This window comes from Scyliorhinus canicula, chromosome 8 (assembly GCF_902713615.1).
Source record: "Scyliorhinus canicula chromosome 8, sScyCan1.1, whole genome shotgun sequence".
In the NCBI taxonomy this organism is placed as follows: domain Eukaryota; kingdom Metazoa; phylum Chordata; class Chondrichthyes; order Carcharhiniformes; family Scyliorhinidae; genus Scyliorhinus; species Scyliorhinus canicula.
The window spans coordinates 19,431,543-19,450,377 of record NC_052153.1 but is presented as its reverse complement, the minus strand read 5'-3'; the positions used below and the strand labels follow the sequence as shown (position 1 = coordinate 19,450,377).

General features: G+C 45.8%; 1 protein-coding gene across 3 annotated transcripts in view; it reads right to left on the bottom strand.

Moving 5' to 3' along the window:
* Nucleotides 1-18,835, bottom strand: part of LOC119970146 (tyrosine-protein kinase JAK2-like) — a 274,667-nt gene that overhangs the window by 19,658 nt on the left and 236,174 nt on the right. For all 3 annotated transcript variants that reach the window (XM_038804239.1, XM_038804241.1, XM_038804240.1), the window contains 6 exons: nucleotides 14,410-14,544; nucleotides 11,891-11,978; nucleotides 10,291-10,418; nucleotides 2,020-2,158; nucleotides 1,006-1,157; nucleotides 304-454 (listed from right to left, as the gene is read on the bottom strand). In XM_038804239.1, coding sequence (XP_038660167.1) covers nucleotides 304-454; nucleotides 1,006-1,157; nucleotides 2,020-2,158; nucleotides 10,291-10,418; nucleotides 11,891-11,978; nucleotides 14,410-14,544 — 793 coding nt within the window. The remainder of the gene's footprint in view (nucleotides 1-303; nucleotides 455-1,005; nucleotides 1,158-2,019; nucleotides 2,159-10,290; nucleotides 10,419-11,890; nucleotides 11,979-14,409; nucleotides 14,545-18,835) is intronic.

Sequence of the window (18,835 nt, the reverse complement as noted above, 5' to 3'; positions counted from 1 at the left end):
TTAATAAGATAGTTGGATCAAACTTCGCCAAGGGTAGGGTTAATTCTTAATCATGCATCCTTAAAGAAAAAGGAGAAACTAAAACCTGCCCTAATGGGGCTGGCTTAAGATAATACTTTAACAGGCCATGGCTGTCCTTTAGAGAAGGATTTTCATTATCCAGCCTACATGTCAAGCCAGTCCCAAACTACATGGTTTGTAAAGCACATCAGTGATGCAAGCAATGAACAAAGGGAGATGGCACAGTTTGGTCACATTCAATTTGCTTTGCTTCAGAATTGGAAGAAGGTGGGAGTCACACACCTGGGGTAAAGAGGCTGTTCAGGTCACGTATAATGGCACGAAACGAAGGCCTGAAGTCTGGATCATAATTCATGCATTGATTGATGAGGTTGGCCAGCTCTAACCACTTTGGTGCAGGAAGCTGATGCTTATCTTCATAAAACTGCAGTTTCTGTCCAAAGAAAAAGCACAAATTTCAACACACGTTAAAGATCATTCAAAATTCATAGCCAGCGAACAGATGGTGTGTCGAATGTCCGGAACTTCTGCGCATTTTCAAGGAGGGAAAAATAGAAATCATCTATGAAAAAAACCGCCAAAGGGCTGGCAATTTCAAAGGCAAAACGGAGCAAGCCATCATTCTCAAAAGTCATACCCAACCATAAGTATTGAGTGGCTGCTCAGCCAGCTTTCCAGGAGATATGACCCCATTAAAGTATGCTTCAGCGTAAAATAATATTTCAAGATGTTTCACATCTTGTAACAAACCATAATATTAAAATATTATCCCATCTTTTTACAGGTGCTGCCTGACCTATGGTATATTTTGAACATTTTCATTTATCTTCCTCTTTATTTGTTAAATGGAAATTGCAAACAAACTCCACAAGTGGAGACTGGGAAATCCTCACCACCATAGGCCTTGCAAGAAGGCATTGTTTGCTTGGCTCCTCTTTTAACGCTATAGCAAGGTGCATGGCATTTAAATCCAGTTCAACTCACCCTTGTGGAGTCAAATTGTCCAAGTGGTTTATCGCCTCCACTGCAAATCTCCCATAAAGTGGTTCCAAAACTCCATTTGTCTGTTGGCAAGCCCAAGTTCTTGGGATCCTCAATACATTCTGGTGGCACCCAGGGAATCCGTTCAACTAGAACTGCATAATGGAACAGATTGGCACACTATAGACAGAAAGCTGACAAATACTTCCTGGCAAAAGAATGTAAAACTAAAATTATATTCATCAGAAAACTGTACAACTCTGGCACCACGTTAACAAACATGGGCTCTCTGGCTAAAGAGGAATACATTTAAATACTTGGGTTATTGATAATCACTTGGGTGAAGCAAAATCTCCCACATACAAAATGAACTGTTTTGACTTCTGCAATATAAATTGAGTTCCCACAGAGTACACAACAGTGCATGTGTGTGTGTTTGTGGGGTGGAGGATGAGGAAATCAGAATGGAGACCTGAAACTAAGAGCATTGAATCAATGTTGAAATCATCAATAAACCATTGCGCTAGCCCGAGGTTAGGTCGACTTCACAGCAAAGCAGTATTTCTGGTCCAGCTGGAATATTGGACTATTTCTGCTATATCGTATCAATTGTTAGAGGGGAAACCGGAATGAAATAAAGCAGAAGTTTATTACACACATTCAGTCTCTCAAAACCGGCAACTTTGGGACCAAGGCCATGTCGGATGAGGTCAAGGGTCACTCAAGTGTGGTGATAGGCTGGCGCACAAGTGGTGAAGGGGATAATTAGCCAGGTTCCACACCTCACCAATGCAACACCTAATCGAATAGGGCAGGTACTTGTTTTTTCAATTTACTCAATTAAAATTGATGCAGGGCACATTCTGAAAATGTTTGGTTTTAGGACAGCTAAATTTGGGATGGTGTACTGTAGCATCTTTTGATAGAAACAAAGCTAGAAAACCATAAATATATGTACTCTTCACAAATCAGTGAATGCATATCCATTAAACCCTCGGTTTAGTCAGGTACCCTTACCATCTTTCGGTAGAACGGTCATACCAACTCCAGGATCGGCAAGCTTTATGAATGGCGGGTTTCCAGTCTTCCTGTCCTCTTCCCTGATCATCAGGACATTCTTGGCACAGACATTTCCATGGACAAGGTTTCGGTCTTCCTACATGAGGAAAAAGAATTAGAATCCCTACTAAAGCCACACAATAATTGGTCTCCTTCATGCTTTAATAATAAGATAAATGGGAATGGTTCCAGGATCAAAGACTCTTGAATAGACTAGCAAAGCTGGGACTGGAAAAGTTGGTTGGAGATTTAATAGAGGTGTTCTAAATCATGAGGCATCTGGAGGGATTCGACAGGGACCTGTTCCCATTGACGGAAGGATCGTAAACAAAAGGAAAATGATTTAGAGTGATTGGCATAAAGAACGAGAAAACACAAGAGATTGGAGCACATGCAGGCCATATGGTCCATTAAGACCGCTCCACCATTCAGTACAATCATGGCTGACCTCGGGCTTCACCTCCACATTCCCACCAAAATTGTCAAACACCTGGGGCAATCCCTCTCATGGTGCCACTGCGCATGCGCGGATCCCGCGGCGCCCAGTTCGCACCGAGATCAGCAGCTGGAGCGGTGTGAACCACTCCAGTGCCATGCCGGCCGCTTTTGTGGGCCAGAATTAGTCATCGGTGCCGTGCTGGCTCCTTTTGCGGGCCAGAATTAATCGTCGGGCCGGCCCGTTCACGCTGTCGTAAAACGCAACGGCATTTACGACGGCGTGGACACTCTGCTACGGGACTAGAGAATCCATCCCTGCTGCCCACATCCTTTGATTCCCCTGCTAAGCTCCGATGGTAACACTACAATAAGAATGAAAAAGCAAGTCTTCACTTCTTTGACTCCAAGATTAGTGTGTTCACTGATCACGTCTCGAACACAGCACAGTACCAACTGTATCCCCTTTACATTTATGTGCAGCCTATCAAACAATAGGCGTGGTCTATTAAACAATTAAAGTTCCAATTCAAACATAAGCACTGAGGAACATTAACTCTTTCTTAACACCCTTGAGAGACAAACGACTGGACCCACCGCCCCACCAGCAGCACAGCCACGTTCCCTGATGGCGTGAGATGGCCCACAATGAAAAGCCGCAGGAATGGAGAATCCCGCTGCCGACGAGGGCGCGCCGTGCAGGAAAACGGGGCAGGAAGGACGGAGAATCCTGCCCAAAAGTCTGTCTACCCCAGCCTTAAATATAATCAACGACGGAACATCCACAACCCTCTGGGGTGGAACATTCCAACAGTTCACAACCTTTTGAGTGAAGAAATTTCTTCTCATCTCAGCCCCCTTAACTGAGAGAGTATGTCCATGTTTTAAACTCACCAGAGCCTGTACGTCGTAGGAAGACTTCATTATTCTCTATTTCTTTGTAGAAGGTATGATTGTAGATTGTAAACAGCTGAAGCCCAAGCATCGAACGATGCAGAATTTCATTAGTCACAGTCTCCCAACTTGAGAATGCCCCATTTATGCCTTTTGCTTCCTGTGCACTGAGCAATTCTCTGTCCATGCTGATATATTCCCCCCAATTCCATGAGTTATTATCTTCCCTGTTGACCTTTCCCGTGCTTTTTGGAAATTCAGGTATTATACATTCACTGGTTCCCCTCTATCTATCCTATTAATTATGCGCCTCAAAATTGTCAAACCCAATTTCCCTTTTGTCTGATGATTTTTATGATTTTCCAAGTACAGTTAAGATTCCTTAATGATAGATTCCAGCACTTTCCAAACGACTGATATCAGGCTAACCAGCCTATAGTTCTCAGTTCTCACTCCTTTCCTGAATAGTGGTGTCAGATTCGCCACCTCCCAATCTGCTGGGACTATCCCAGAATCAAGGGAATTTTGGAAAACTAACTCCAGAGTATTCACTATCTCTGCAGTATCTCTTTGCAAACCCGAGGGTGTAGTAGACCACCATCTCTTGGTGATTTGTTGTATTTTAATCTATTGTGAAGTGCAGCCAACAAAGTTGGCCATTCCCTCAATACAAAATGGAGGAACGCAAAGCTTACAGGGTAAAATGGACAATGTTTGCAGCACAAGCAGGCTGCACCAAGCCAATGTGTATTCTGTCTGCTAAGAGAGCAGACAGCACCGAAACAAACATTCCGCATACTAATGAGGCAATCTCCGGGATAGTTAACATAGTAATGGAACGATCCCAAGGACAATGGACACAAATAGGGAAGTGATTGCAACAGTGTATGGGAAACCAGACACCCCAGCACCAGCGGGGTTTGAAAACAAAGCACCTGAAGGCCCGCCCAGCAACCGAGGGACAGCCTCAGTATTGGGGGGATTCAAACAAATCGATTGGGAAGAGACCTAATCGATTCCCAGCAGGTAGAGGGTCCGCCCAAAAGGGCGTAAAGCCCTAGGACCTATAAAAGACAGGTCCCAAACTTAGTTTGTTCTTCTTGACCAGCCTTCCTCTCTGGACCAGCCCTCTCGACCAGCTTTTACCAAAGAAGACCTTGACCGAGAGGAGAGGTTTGGGACAGCAGCCGCCAGCAAGTAAGTGTCTCACAACGATCGCTACCAGAGATAGACACTCCTGACCCCTTTTTAACCCGTACCAATCTGAAGTCTGCGGACCAGTGCAGAGCAAGAGGCCTTGTCCCCTGATCCGGCAGTTCCCTTTAAGATAAGTATTGGTTTATTTAGTGGTAGGAATAGTTTAATCATCTTAGCGTGTGCATGGGTAGTATTATAATTGTATGATAATAAACTCAGTTGTTTGAATTTACTAATTGGTGTATGGTTTATTGCTTTGAACTTGACCTTGAAACTTGTGGCGGTATCTTAACGATACCTGGCGACTCCAGAGCTAAGTAACGAAACAGAGCCAAAGTGAGTGTTAAGCACACTCACCCAGAACGAGCAACAGAAGACAGGCATAAGGGCCGGGATTCTCCCTTCTAGGGACTAAGTCCCCACGCTTGCGGGAAAACCGACGCCAACCACTCCGGCGTCAACCGTCCCCGAAAGTGCGGAATTCTCTGTACTTTTGGGGCTAGGTGGACGCCGGAGTGGTTGGTGCCGCTCCAGCCGGCCCCCAAGGTACGGCGTGAGTTTGTGCATGCACCGAAGGGCCGGCGTGATCTCGGCATGCGTGGAACAGCTGCTGAGGTTCCGCGCATGCGCAGGCTGGCCTGTGTTGTTCTGCGCATGACCGGCCGGCGTGGTTCCGCGCATGCGCGGGGGTTTCTCTTCTCCACGACGGTCATGGCGGAGCCCTACAGGGGGTGGTGTGGAAGAAAGAAGTGCCCCCATGGAACAAGACCGCCCGCTGATTGGTGGGCCCCGATTGCGGGCCAGACGACCGTGAGGGCCCCCCCCGAGGACCACCCACGCATACTCACCTGCCAGGTCCGGTCGTGCATGAGGTGAGTAATTCATGCCGGCTGGACTGGCCAAAAATGGACGGCCGCTCGGCCAATTGGGGCCCAGAGAATCGTCGGGTGCGGGGCTGACCAACGTGGCGGGAATCCCGCCCCCGCTGGAAAAACAATCCCGGAGAATACAGCAGCCGGCATCGTGGCGGGATTCGCGCCGCCCCCCGGGTATTCCCTGACCTGGCGGGTGGTCGGAGAATCCCGCCCAAGATATTTTTTCAATGTTTCTGCCATTGCCTCATTCCCCATAATAATTTCTACCTGTGCTTGTAGGGTATCAATATTTATAGGTTTAGCTACTCTCTTCCTTTTTGTACCGACTCTTACAAGCTGCTTTTAGATTCTTGGATCGTTTCCCTCATTCTATTTCTTTACCATTTAGAAACGTTAGGGGGTCATTTTTTGGTTTCTAAAACATTCCTATTCTTCAAACCGGCTACTATAGTTTGCAACAGTAGAAGCCTCTTTTTAAAAATCAAATCCCATCTTCAACTTTCTGAGCAATCAATGTATACATCTTTCTTGTTGAGTTTTGTTTTTCAATGGAATATATTCTTGTTGATCAATTTGAATTGTTTTGTTAAGTGTTTCCCACTATTTAATCACAACTTTACCATTTGATATTTACCCAATCCCTTCATAACTATATGGGGAGACGGTGGCATAGTGCTATTGTCACTGGACTAGTAAACTAGAGACCCAGAGTAATGCTCTGGGGACCCAGGTTCAAATCCCGCCACTGCAGATGGTGAAATTTGAACTCAATAAAAATCTGGAATTAAAAGTCTAGGATGACCATGAATCCATTGTTGATTGTTGTAAAAAACCATCTGGTTCACTCAAATCCTTTAGGCTGTCCTTGCCTGGTCTGACCTACAGCAGCATAGTTGACTGCCTCAAGGACAATTAGGGATGGACAATAAATGTTGGCACCGACTGTTACACCCATGTCCCATGAACAAATAAAAAAACACAATGTAGATCTAAAGGAAGCTTTATCTCCAGTTGGTTCCACAATATATTGCTCCATGGAACTATCACAGAAACATTCTAAAAATTCATATTTGATTCTTGCCAATTTTATTGGTTCAGCCTATATGAAGATTAAAGTCCCCCACAATTATTACAATTGCCTTAGTTACATGTTCCAATAACTTCTTGTGTGTTGCTCTTTCAAACAGCTTAACTAAGGTTAGGGGGTTGATCGACTATTCTCACTAGCATTTGCTGGCTCTTGCCAATCTTATTCTCCACTCATATTGATTCAATTTTCTGAGCCGAGATCCTTTCTCACTAATGTCCTTATGCCATACTTCACTATCAAGGCTACCTCATCCTTCTTTGCCACTCTGTGTTTTTAAATAACCAGAAGCAACATGAGGAATAACCTTTTTTTCAATGCAGGATCTGGAATGTACTGCCCGAGTGTGTAGTGGAGGCAGATTCAATCGTGCCCCACAATAGGGAATTGGATAATTATCTGAAAAGATAAACAAAATGCAGGGCTGCAGGAAAAAGACAGGGTAGTGGGACTAGCTGATTAGCTTTGTCATCGAGCCAGCATGAACTTGACAGCCTGAATGGCCCCCTTCTGTGTTGTAACCACTCTTAAGATTTTAATAGAGTACAACTGAAGCTTAACTTGTCAAATCAAGAGCAAAATCTGAAGACATTCCATGAATCACATAATTTTGTACTTTGAACGAATTTGGATGAATAAAGATTGTGACCTCGTTTATTGTCCCTTCATCCTTTAGTATTAAATAAATCTCTGGACTCGTTTGTGTTTCATTGTGCTTCAATGGAAACTGACTGGTGGATCAATACTGTGGCTCAATCCAGGAAGAAGCCATTGGGTCTTAACTTGTTCCCATTAAGGAGCTAAACAGATAGGGGAAAATTGAAAGAATCTAAAATGGAAAAGATCATTTAAGAGGGCTTGTCTAATGAAACGAACAAAAAGGGAGACAGAGACGCAGTGTGGTCTGGCTAGATTGCCAGGCTAATGGCCTGGGGGGACATGGATCCAATTCCCACCCCGAAAGATGGTGGAATTTAAATTCAAAATAATAAAATATGGAATTGAAAGTCAGCCTCAGTGATGGTGACCATGAAACCATCATGGATTGCTTGCAAAAGGAAAACCCATCAGGTTCACTAATGTCACTAGGGCAGCAGGGTAGCATGGTGGTTAGCATAAATGCTTCACAGCTCCAGGGTCCCAGGTTCGATTCCCGGCTGGGACACTGTCTGTGTGGAGTCTGCACGTCCTCCCCTTGTGTGCGTGGGTTTCCTCCGGGTGCTCCGGTTTCCTCCCACAGTCCAAAGATGTGCGGGTTAGGTGGATTGGCCATGCTAAATTGCCCGTAGTGTCCTAACGTAAGGTTGGGGGGGGGGGGTGTTGTTGGGTTACGGGTATAGTGTGGATATGTGGGTTTGAGTAGGGTGATCATGGCTCGGCACAACATTGAGGTCCGAAGGGCCTGTTCTGTGCTGTACTGTTCTATGTTCTATGTCTTCCTCACCTGTCTGTGACTACAGGTGAATTCCAGAACCACAGCAAGGCGGTTGACTCTTAACCACACTCGGAAATGACCCAGAAATCTATTCCGTTGGAGCGCAATTCGGGATGGGTAATAAATGCTGACCTTACCAGTGACACCCATATTCCTTGAAGGAATAAATTATAAAAAGCAATGTGGAATGTGAAGAAATAGGAGCTGGCTCGTAGTGGTCAGGCAAATGTGGTGGCTTTGAAATGCGCATCTTTAGTAATGGCTTTAAAGACTTATAAACTTACCAGATGACGTGATGTGAAGTGCTAAGTAAATAACAGGATTTCTAGGTGGCTAGCTTTATAAAATCTCATAACTTTCATGACTTGCTTCAGTACTGCTCTAAGTGAACGGATTCCTATATCATAATTTAGGAATAAATAAATAAGGCAGTAGTAGGGACGGGTACAATTTTGTATTTTAAAAAGCATTTAGACAGTTACATGGGAAAGATGTATAGAGGGATATGGGTCAAATGCAGACAATTGGTACTAGCTAAATGGTAACAGCTAGGCAGCATGGACAAATGGGGCCGAAGGGTCTGTTTTCATGCTGTAAACCTCGATGACATGGATAAGAAATACTATAAACTTCTGCTGGTATTTTATAACTCATACAGCCATATCAGCTTAGCCAGATATTAGCTAATGTAAATACTTATTTAAATAATCTCCAGGAATAAAATGCCCAAAAATGTTCCGCGAAATTGAATTCCTTTATTTGAAAACTGCACGTTTTAAATAAAAGTCATTTAGAAATGTTTCCAAATTGCAGAAACTAAAGAGCTGATTTGAAAAATGAATTCATTTGTAAAACAAAATCAAAACAAATGTTGATGAGGAATAACCATCTTGCCATGACAAACTAGAGGCAAGAATGCAAGCATTAGGACCAGGGAAATGAATGTGAATGGAGTAATAGGGGAAGTGGTGGTGAGTTAGTCACTGGACTAACACTGCAGAGACCCAGGGCGGAATTCTCCACTCCCGGGAAAAATCGGGAGGGCCGTCGTGAACTCGGGCGAGTTTCACGGCGGCCTTGGAGGCCACTCCTCACCCCCTATTCTCCCCTACGGGTGGGGCTAGGAGTGGCACTCCATAACTCTCGGCCGCCGGGCCGAGAGTGACGCAACGGCGGCGCCTATGTGATGTCAGCCACGCATACACAGGTTGGCCAGCTCCAACCCGCGCATGCGTGGCTGACGTCACGACGGCTGACAGCTCGAACCCATGCACGCGCGGTGGCCGTCTTTCCCCTCAGCCGCCCCGCAAGACGTGGCGGCTTGATCTTGCGGGGCGGCGGAGGGGAAATAGCGCGTCCGATTGAGACGCCGGCCCGACGATCGGTGGGCACCGATCGCGGGCCTGTCCCCTCCCGAGCACAGTCGTGGTGCTCATTCCCCATCACGCCCCCTACAAGCCTCCAGGCTCCCGACCAGGTGTGGTTGCCGCCGTCGCGAACGGCAGGCCGCTCGGCCCATCCGGGTCGGAGAATCGCCAGTCACCGTGAAAAACGGCGGGCACCGATTCTTCCAAGCAGGGGGTGGGAGAATCGCGGCGGTGCCAGGGGGTCGTGAAATTAGTCGGGGGGCCCTCCCGCGATTCTCCCACCTGGCTTGGGGAGCGGAGAATCGCACCCCCAGGATTTTGCTCTTTGGACCGGAGTTTGAATACCACCATGTGAGATGGTGGAATTTAATGAAGTAAAAACCTGGAATTAAGAGTCTCATGATGAACAGGAAATCATTGCCGATTGTTGTAAAAACCCATCTGGTTCACTAGTCCTCTCTTCAGGGAAGGAAATCTGCCCTCCTTACCTGATCAGGCCTACATGTGACTCTGAAATGGTGCGACCAGCCATTAGTTCAAAGGCAATTGGGGCGACAAATACTGGCCTTGCATCCCATGCCGATTTCAAATATTGGGCGGGAATTTCCAGCCCCCACCCCTGCGGCTCATCACTGGCCGCTGGCGGGATATTCCAGCCCCTCTGATGCTTTGAGTGGCTCACCAGTCCCACCTTAGGGTTTGCCTTAGGCGGGTCTGGAAGATCTCACCCACTGACTTTTAACAGAAAAAAAAGGTTACATTTGTGTAAGACTCATCTTATTACCGCCAGGTGTGCCTCAGTGCCAAATTTTGTCTGACTAAGGCTCCTATGAACCACCTTGTTTAAAATCAGAATTTAGGCACCAGTGCTTCACACACTGGCACAAAAGGCTTGAAACCAGTTTTCATAATAATGTTTTTTTCTAGAACTTCACTTACTAAAAAATGCATTGCCCAAGCCAATTGTTTGGCCACCTCCAATTTCCACAGGATGTTCACGTTATTTTTGTTTCGCTTCAGGTATGTGTCCAGTGATCCAAACTTCACATACTCCTGAACCATGACATCTGCTCCCAAAAGAAAGGAGGGAGAAAGAGAAAAGATGCAAATTAAAAAGCACAACTCACTCAAAGTTCATAGACAGGCGTCCATTTTAATCATTTCTAAATTTTGAGAGATACTCATAACTAAAAGGAAGTATGTTGGTGAGGTAATTAGTTCCAGGGCAAAGCATAACTGACGGAGGATGTGGGACCAAATGCCTCTTTTCCCCGCACCCCACCAACAGCATGGGGATAACATGCAGACTCCGCACAGACAGTGACCCGAGCCGGGAATCGAACCTGGGACCCTGGCGCTGTAAACAGGGTTTCCTATTGTTCGCACCCTCTGTTGCTGGGTAACCCACTGCAGGCGAGACCGGTCAGAAAATCCCACCCATAGTGTACTGGTATTGGAGAGACTAAATGTTTAAGTCGGCGTGTGGAGTGCCAATCAAGTGGGCTTTACTTTGGATGATGTTGAGGTTAAATTGGGATTAAACTTTATTTCCAGAATCCTCCATCTTAAGAAACTAGTTACATTTTTCAAATTTAATTTCCTCAGACGTAAGTATTCCATTTTTGGTTGTTTTGTTTGGTGGGTAGTTTCAGTGGTTAGCACCTTTTTCAGCAGTTAATGCTGACTTGACTTCATTAAACAAAGATCAAGGCAGAATTTTATGGTTCTTATTTTGATGGGTCCCAGGGGAGCCATAAAATCCCTTCGACAGCCATTCTGCTGTCCTCCCATCCGCCCTGACCTGTGACCTGTCCACAACTTTACGAGGGTGGGGGGGGGGGGCACACGAGGAACAGGGAACTGCACTTAAGGCTTTCCATCTCAACCTCAATTTCCAGGCTGCGTGGAGGAGGTTCAGGGGCAGGAGGGCAAGTCCGAACAGTCATCCTGCTCGGGTCTTAGGTGCCTGAAGGGTGCAGCATCACCTCCCTATCCACACTGGGCACATACCCCGCCAAGGTCTTGGGTTGCATCCTCCCACTCTCCCCTCGACAGGCCTCCCCATCAAGACCCTTATCCACCTTTGGGCCTCACCTCCCCTCTCCACCATGCAAACACCCGCATTGGCCTGGTTCTGGAGTCCAGGACTGAAAATCCAGGGATTGTTTGTTGTCACATTCCTGGCCACTGTTGCCACTGAGATCAAAGAGCTGCCGTCCAATCAGACCAGAAAGCGGGTGCCCGAGGTGGGCCTGGCGCCTGAGTGAGGGGCAGAAGCCCCCATCTCCAGCCAATTAATGCCCCTCAGAACATTTAACGGCTGTGGAGTTGTGATCGCAGGGATGTGTTCCCTGCCAACTCTTTGGATGGGCGTGGCAGGACATCCCACCATCCAAAACATCCCCAGCACCTTTTTGCCTTTCGCCGTTCCTGGTGCACATCTGTAAAAATTCCGGTGAGAATGGAATGGTTAACTGAAGTTCCTAACATTCACCAGCTGCGTCAACACCAAGGAAAATCTTCAAAGCTCTTTACTTACTCCCTTCGCCACACACACAGACTCCGTAATTCAACACCAAGTGCTTATAGGACAGTTGGCTCATCATGCTTGCTGCCTCAAAAAAAGACTGAAAAAGAACATCAGAGACAATAAAATACTTTTGCTTCATTAACAATTGCTGGGTTTAAAATTCAAGCAAATATTTCCCAGCACTTCATATATTAGAGACATGATCAAAGCGCTATATCTGATGTCGAGCATCGCAATTTTCCACAATGACTTTTTTTGTTTAATAGCTGCTGTATAGTTATATACAGTTAAATCAGGTTATTTTACCCGAGTAATCATTACTTACTAAGCAACATTATGCCTCTCAATAAAGGCAACGTTGAGACACAAAGTCAGTGCCCTGCGACAGCCAAAATCTTCCTGAATTTTGAACCATGCTGTTAGATTTACTGCTGATTTGACTGGAGAGGAATAGTGGCCAAAATAAAGAAAGGGAAAATAACTGGAAGATACTGCAATAATAGTCTGATGAAGCGAATAGTCATTGGAATCTGTAATGTGGTAAAGCTTACCCAGATGGGATGGAACTCTTCGGGTTAAGCAAGCAAATGGATTTTAAATTCATGCAGGAGTGTCAGGAGCTCAAGGAGTTGGGCGTGATCGTGCCAAATGGGAACTATATGTCATAGTGCCACTTGCAGCACCGAGAAACACTGCTTTCTAATGCCCATCTGGCTGGATACGGAGTCTTAGTGGGCATCGCATGCTCGATGCCGCACTCAGCCCCGTTTTCTGCAGGAGCTCCGCTCACTGTAACTCCTCAGTACAGCGAGAGATTGGGACATCATTTTTAAACAACCGCCCCCCCCCCCCCTCCCCCCCAAGCTCCAATGCAATATACCAGAGTTCCCAAATACCCCCCCACGCACGCAGTGCACCCTCCCGGCCAGAACACCGGCGTGTACAAAATGCCAACTTGACACTGCCAGCCTGGCAATATCCCTGCCACCAGCAATGCCAGGGTGCCACCCTGCCCAAAGGGCAAGCACTTAGGGCCTCTAATCCTCCGGGATACCCCCACAAGTGCCATTCTGTCTGGATCCTGTTTGTGGAGACCAGTACTGAATGGCGCTCACCCGAGGTCTCCGAGGGGAAGGGGATAGGTCCCAATACGTTGGTTACCTTAGGGAACTGCATTGTAGAATGAGACTAGCTGCCTCGCTCTAATATGCCGATTTGCCAAAATGTGATCCCACCCACAATGGGTGGGTTTCACATTGAGAGTCTCGCAAGATTGCGTTAGATCTCACAAGGCATAGCGAGCCGGCTAGATCCCTGGAGCAGGGTCTACCATCATTTACTGGCCACGTTGCACCACAACGTTTCAGGCATAGTTGGCCGGTAGATCGCGCCCATTAGCTTCGAAAAACAAAATCAGATGTGCTAATAAGAACATAAGAAATATGAACAGGGCTAGGCCATTCCCAACTCCACCATTCAACAAGACCACGGCTAAATCCACTACAAAACCATTTTTGTGCACTATCCCGTGATGCTTGTAATACGAATCTCAGTTTTGAACACACTCAATAACTGACCCCCCACCCAAGAGCTCTCTGAGGCAGAGAATTCCAAAGATTCACCACCTACTGAGTGAAGAAAATCCACTTAATTTCAGTTCTAAATGGCCTGCCCCCTATTCGGAGTCATACTCTAGACGTGAGGAGACTTTGAATGCTTTTTATGACATACTTTCCTTGAACTTCTCTTTCAGAAAACCTAAACTCCAAGAAGGTATGAAATTATTAGACAGCAACAAAGCTGTTCTCCCCTGTTTTAAATTCCCTTGGTCTCAAACTCAAATGTGGAGGTAGCTCCCGGTTAGTCTAACCTGTAGATGCTTCCAGTGACATGACTCAATGCTGCTCTCCTCTTGAAGGAAGAGGAAGAGATCTACAAGCTAAATCATCAACCCAATCAATTGCTCCAGCAGATGGCATCCCCATTGTCACAACAGCACAGCACCATCTTTGCTAGTCTCAGTTTATATTTTAATTCACTCTTGTGATGTGGGTGTTGCTGGCAAACTCAGTATTGTATTGTCCATCCCAGTTGTTCTTGAGAAGGTGGTGGTGGGTGTTTTTCAAACTGCAGAAGTCTGCATGGTGAAGTTGTTGTTGGAGAGGGAGCTCTAGAATCTTCACCCAGCAATGATGAAGGAACAGCTAACCAAATCAAGATGGTGCATGACTTGGAGTGGAACCTAGATACGATGGTCTTCCCATTCACCTGCTGCCCTTATCTTTTCTAGGGACATCAGTAGCAAGGGAAGGCCATTCCAATAGATCATGGCTGGTCTGCACCTCAACTCTATTGACTCATCATTGCTCCATATTCCTTGATACCCTTATTCAACAAAAAATAATCTATCTCTACCTCTATCTGCTAGCAATCGATAGATGCAATGTTAAATAGATGCATTTCTGCACAAAAAATAAACTTGCGTAATATATTTTCTGAAAGGCATTGGTAACGTTTGACATACAAACCTCAGAATAATTTCTGTGTGCCTTTTCTAGGACTTTCAGGAGAACTTCTGTCTTGTGTATTTGACCATAGTCTCCCAATTCTTCCCTTACTCCTTTGAAGATTTTGGTGAATGTTCCTTGTCCCAGACTTTCACCCTGTGAACAAAACAGCAGAAAGAATTTATTTAGGGATGTGTATTATTAATCATACCAGCTGCGACATTTAGCAGGACAAAAACACAGGTGCATACACATGAAGTTTGAGTATCTAACTAAATTGGTTTATTCCGGTTCATACACAAACACACATACATGGCTATTACATTCCTCCCACCTAAAGGAAAAAGTTACCCAAAGTAAAAATACCACAGAACCCTAAATGATATTTGTTTTCAATTATTTACTTAACCACTGGTTTACTCTATTTCTGAGAGGACACCATCTTCTTCAACCCAAACTTTCAAAACTTGGGAAGCACCTTGACTGATCTTGGCCCGAGTTTGTGGAGATGTTTTCTCCAACACGATCTTGAATTGAATTTTCCACTTCAGACGGATCATTTGACTCTGAATCAGATCTGAAGTGGTTTCAGGCATATCTTGTGTTGGAGTAACTATCGCTACTCCACTGACATCAGAACCATCCAATTCATCAGCCTCAATTGATTCTTCCCAAATCCCTTTTTCTACATGAGCCTCTGAAAATAAAGCATGATCCATATGTGCAAATCTAACTATTTCACCACCAAGCATCTTGACCAAATATGTGCGAGGATCACTTATTTGCACAACTCTTCCAAGTAGCCATTTCAACCACTTATGTTGGCATGCTTTCACCTTAACCTTCTGGTTCTTTCTCTCACTCCACCTCTCTCTTACTGCCTCGATTATTGCTATTCTATTGACTCTGGTACACGTGGCTTCAGCAATCAAAACCTCACACTTCTAAGAAACAATTCAGCTGGCCATCTTCCAGTAGTAGTAGTGGGGAGGTGTGTAATGATAAATAACCAAAGAAAACCCATCAGTTCTTGAAGTTTATTTCCAATTTGTACCTGGTTTAACAACAGCATGCTTAACAATTTGTATGTGTGCTCTGCAACTCCATTTTATTCAGGATGATATGGTGGAATTCTAGTGTGTTTTACCCCGTTCAGTCTCATTAAATCTGGAAACAACGGTTTCCAACGATGGAAAATCTTGGCCACCATCGTGTGATGTGAATTGTGCTTCGATACAAATAAGCTCATTCCCAATTTAACTGCTGCTAATCATTTCCTTCCGAACATTTTGCACTCTTTACCAGAACGGTGGGAAATTTTGCATCTTCCTCCTTGTACACGACTGGAAACGATAGACCTCCAATTCTGAGAATTTTCTCTCCTTCATAGCTTCGTACCTCTGCTTGATTTCTCCAGCTGATGTTGACTCAACTTTTCCAGGTGCAGCAATTCAGGAAACACACAAACTGATGTCCACGTGTCATCCTCCATGATTTTCAGAGCTCCTTCCAACGTTACTTGGACTATAATGTCGTGCAAATTTCCACCACGCATCCTTGTGTTTCGGATTGGAAGGGTCTCAACTGACCCCTCATCGACCTGGTGCTGTTTGGTAACCGTGTGCAGTGACTACACATCTCCTTCAGCCAGAGTTTCCTTCAAGAAGCATCTTCTGACAAGATGAGCCATCGTCTCTGCTTTTAAAAATGAACAATCCTGTGCCCAGTGTTGGCCTAAGCAACGATAGCAAGACTTTGTAGTACCACTGCAGCTACGAACTGCTGTCATTAGGGCCTTCAGCTTACTCAGATGCAGTTGATTTACTTCAGCAGACATCTGGTGGTTGTTGACTCCAACGTCTGTCAAGTCATATTCTGACATGTTCATGGACAATGCTGTTTGGCAAACTAGGTTGGACGTTAACTTACCGCAAACGAATTCACTTTTTAAAACTGCACACAAAACTGTCCCGCCATGCTCTCCCTTGAAATTCTCCAAAAGTACAATGGATAGACAGCTTTTGCAAAACCATGATGAACTCGCCCATGTTCTCACGGAACAACAGATTCCTCATCCCAAACATTCTGCGTTCTCCAATCTAGGACCGATTTAGCTCAGTTGGCTGGACAGCTGGTTTGTGAAGCAGACCGAGGCCAGCAGCGCGGGTTCAATTCCCGTACCGGCTGAGGTCATTCATGAAGGCCCCGCCTTCTCAATCTTGCCCTCTCTTGAGGTGTGGTGGCCCTCAGGTTAAATCACCACCCTCAAAGGAGCCAATGGTCATCTGGGACTATGACGACATGACCTTTATTCTGCAGTCACCGACGGCTTCTGAATGTAGTGCTGCTCAAGCTCACACAAAGTGCCCAGCCATGGCTGTTCTTTGGCTTAGCCGGGCAAGTAAATTCTTAAGCGTTCCATACAGTTCTGGGCCAGCTTACATTTTAAAAAAAATTGCTATATTCCTTTGCCCCACTGTGTGACTAACAGCTGGATTATCAGGAATGTGGAGGATATTACTAACAGTAAAAACTATCTCTCGCTTCGTCACAGATACACCTTAAGACTGTTGTCACATTTATACTCTCCCAGTCGCCCAATAATACCTGCTGATGCAGCCATCTTTGAAGGTCAGTCTACCTATATGTGCAATTAGTTTTTCTTCAAGGACTGGATTTTTACGTCTACTCTCAGCAAAATTAAATCCAAATATTCCTCAGCTGGTTGGCTGGCAATCTTCTCAAACTCAAATCTGTTCAGTTCGGGGAATCTACGGTGTCGCTCCTGTCAGCAGACAGTGATATCTTGGCAGGCCAAAACATTGGTGCATGCACATGCTGTTCCAGTACCTAACTGAACCTCTGAATTCTGGTTTTGGTTTATATTCAAACATAGATAAATGGCTACAAGAAGGTACTATTACACCAGCCAGCAACGATTATCAGCAATTATTCAGGTTTAATTCTTCTGCTTGAGTTGAAGAGATTATTATTTAAAAACATTTTTTCCTTCCCATTTCTTGCTATTGGGCATCCCAGCATAGAACCAAGCATTGCAGTTGGCAGTAACTACAATAATTCAATCCTTAAAATGGAACTATATACAAATGCAATGTTAAGTTAAGGAGAAATCCTACTTCAAGTTACAATGATTTATCAAGACTCCAGTCTGATGTGAAATTCTTTTATTTCCCCATTTGTTTTCTAATTTCTTTTTGTTTATTTTTAAAATTATCTAATGGGATGTAACCATTGCAGGCAAGACCTGCATTTGTCTCCCATCTCTGATTGCTTTAGAACTAATCATCTTTTAGGACGGGATTAGAGGGATACGGACCCCGGAAGTGTAGAAGATTTTAGTTTAGACGGGCAGCACGGTCGGCACAGGCTTGGAGGGCCGAAGGGCCTGTTCTTGTGCTGTACTTTCCTTTGTTCTTTGTTCAAAATCCTTTTCAGAGGGCAGAGTGGATCTGGAATCACATGTCGGGCAAACTAGGTAAGGATGGAAAATTTCCTTCCCTAAAGGACATTAGTGAACCAGATGGATTTTTACAACAATCGGTGGTAATTGTCCCAGTCACCATTACTCAGACGAGCTTTATATTCCAGATTTGTTCATTAAATATAACTTTCATCAGCTGCCATGGTGGGATTTGAACCTGTGTCCCCAGAGCATTAGCTTCTGGATTACTAATCCAGTGACACGACCACTATGTTACCATTTCCCCCAATGCCTTAATGGTGAGCAGGGGTCACTGGACAGCAATCAAGAATGAAACGGCTAGCTGATTTCCCTCTTTGTGGCACAGAGGCTTGGAGGTCAATGCAAGGCTCCAGCCACAATGACACCTATAAGGCTCACTTAAAAATGATCAGGGTTTTAACATTTATGAAGCGGGATTCTCCGGAATCTACAGGATGGCCCGACGACGGAGTCAAAAACGGCGCAAACCACTCCGGCGCGGACCGACCGGAAGTAGCGGAATTCTCCGCACTCCCGAGGGCTAGGTGGATACCGGCGGGGTTGGCGCTGTGCCAGCTGGCGCCGAAGGAACTGCGCGGGTCCGTGCATGCGCCAAAGGGTCGGCAGATCCCGCGCATGCGTGGAGCCGCTGGCGTATTCTGGCGCATGCGCGGGGGGGGGGGGGGATGTCTTCTCCGCGCCGGCCATGGCGGAACTCTACAGGGGCTGGCGCGGAAGGAAGAAATGCCCCCACGGCACAGGCCCACCCGCAGATTGGTGGGACCCAATCGCAGGCCAGGCCACCGTGGGCACCCTCCCGGGGGTCAGATCTCACCCCCCTCCGATGACCTCCCCAGCCGACTCACCTGCCAGGTCCCGCCGTGTGGGACCATGTCGAATCCACGCGGCGGGACAGGCCAGAAACCGATGGCCGCTCAGCCCATTGGGGTCCGGAGAATTGCCGGGGGGGGGTTGGGGGGGGGG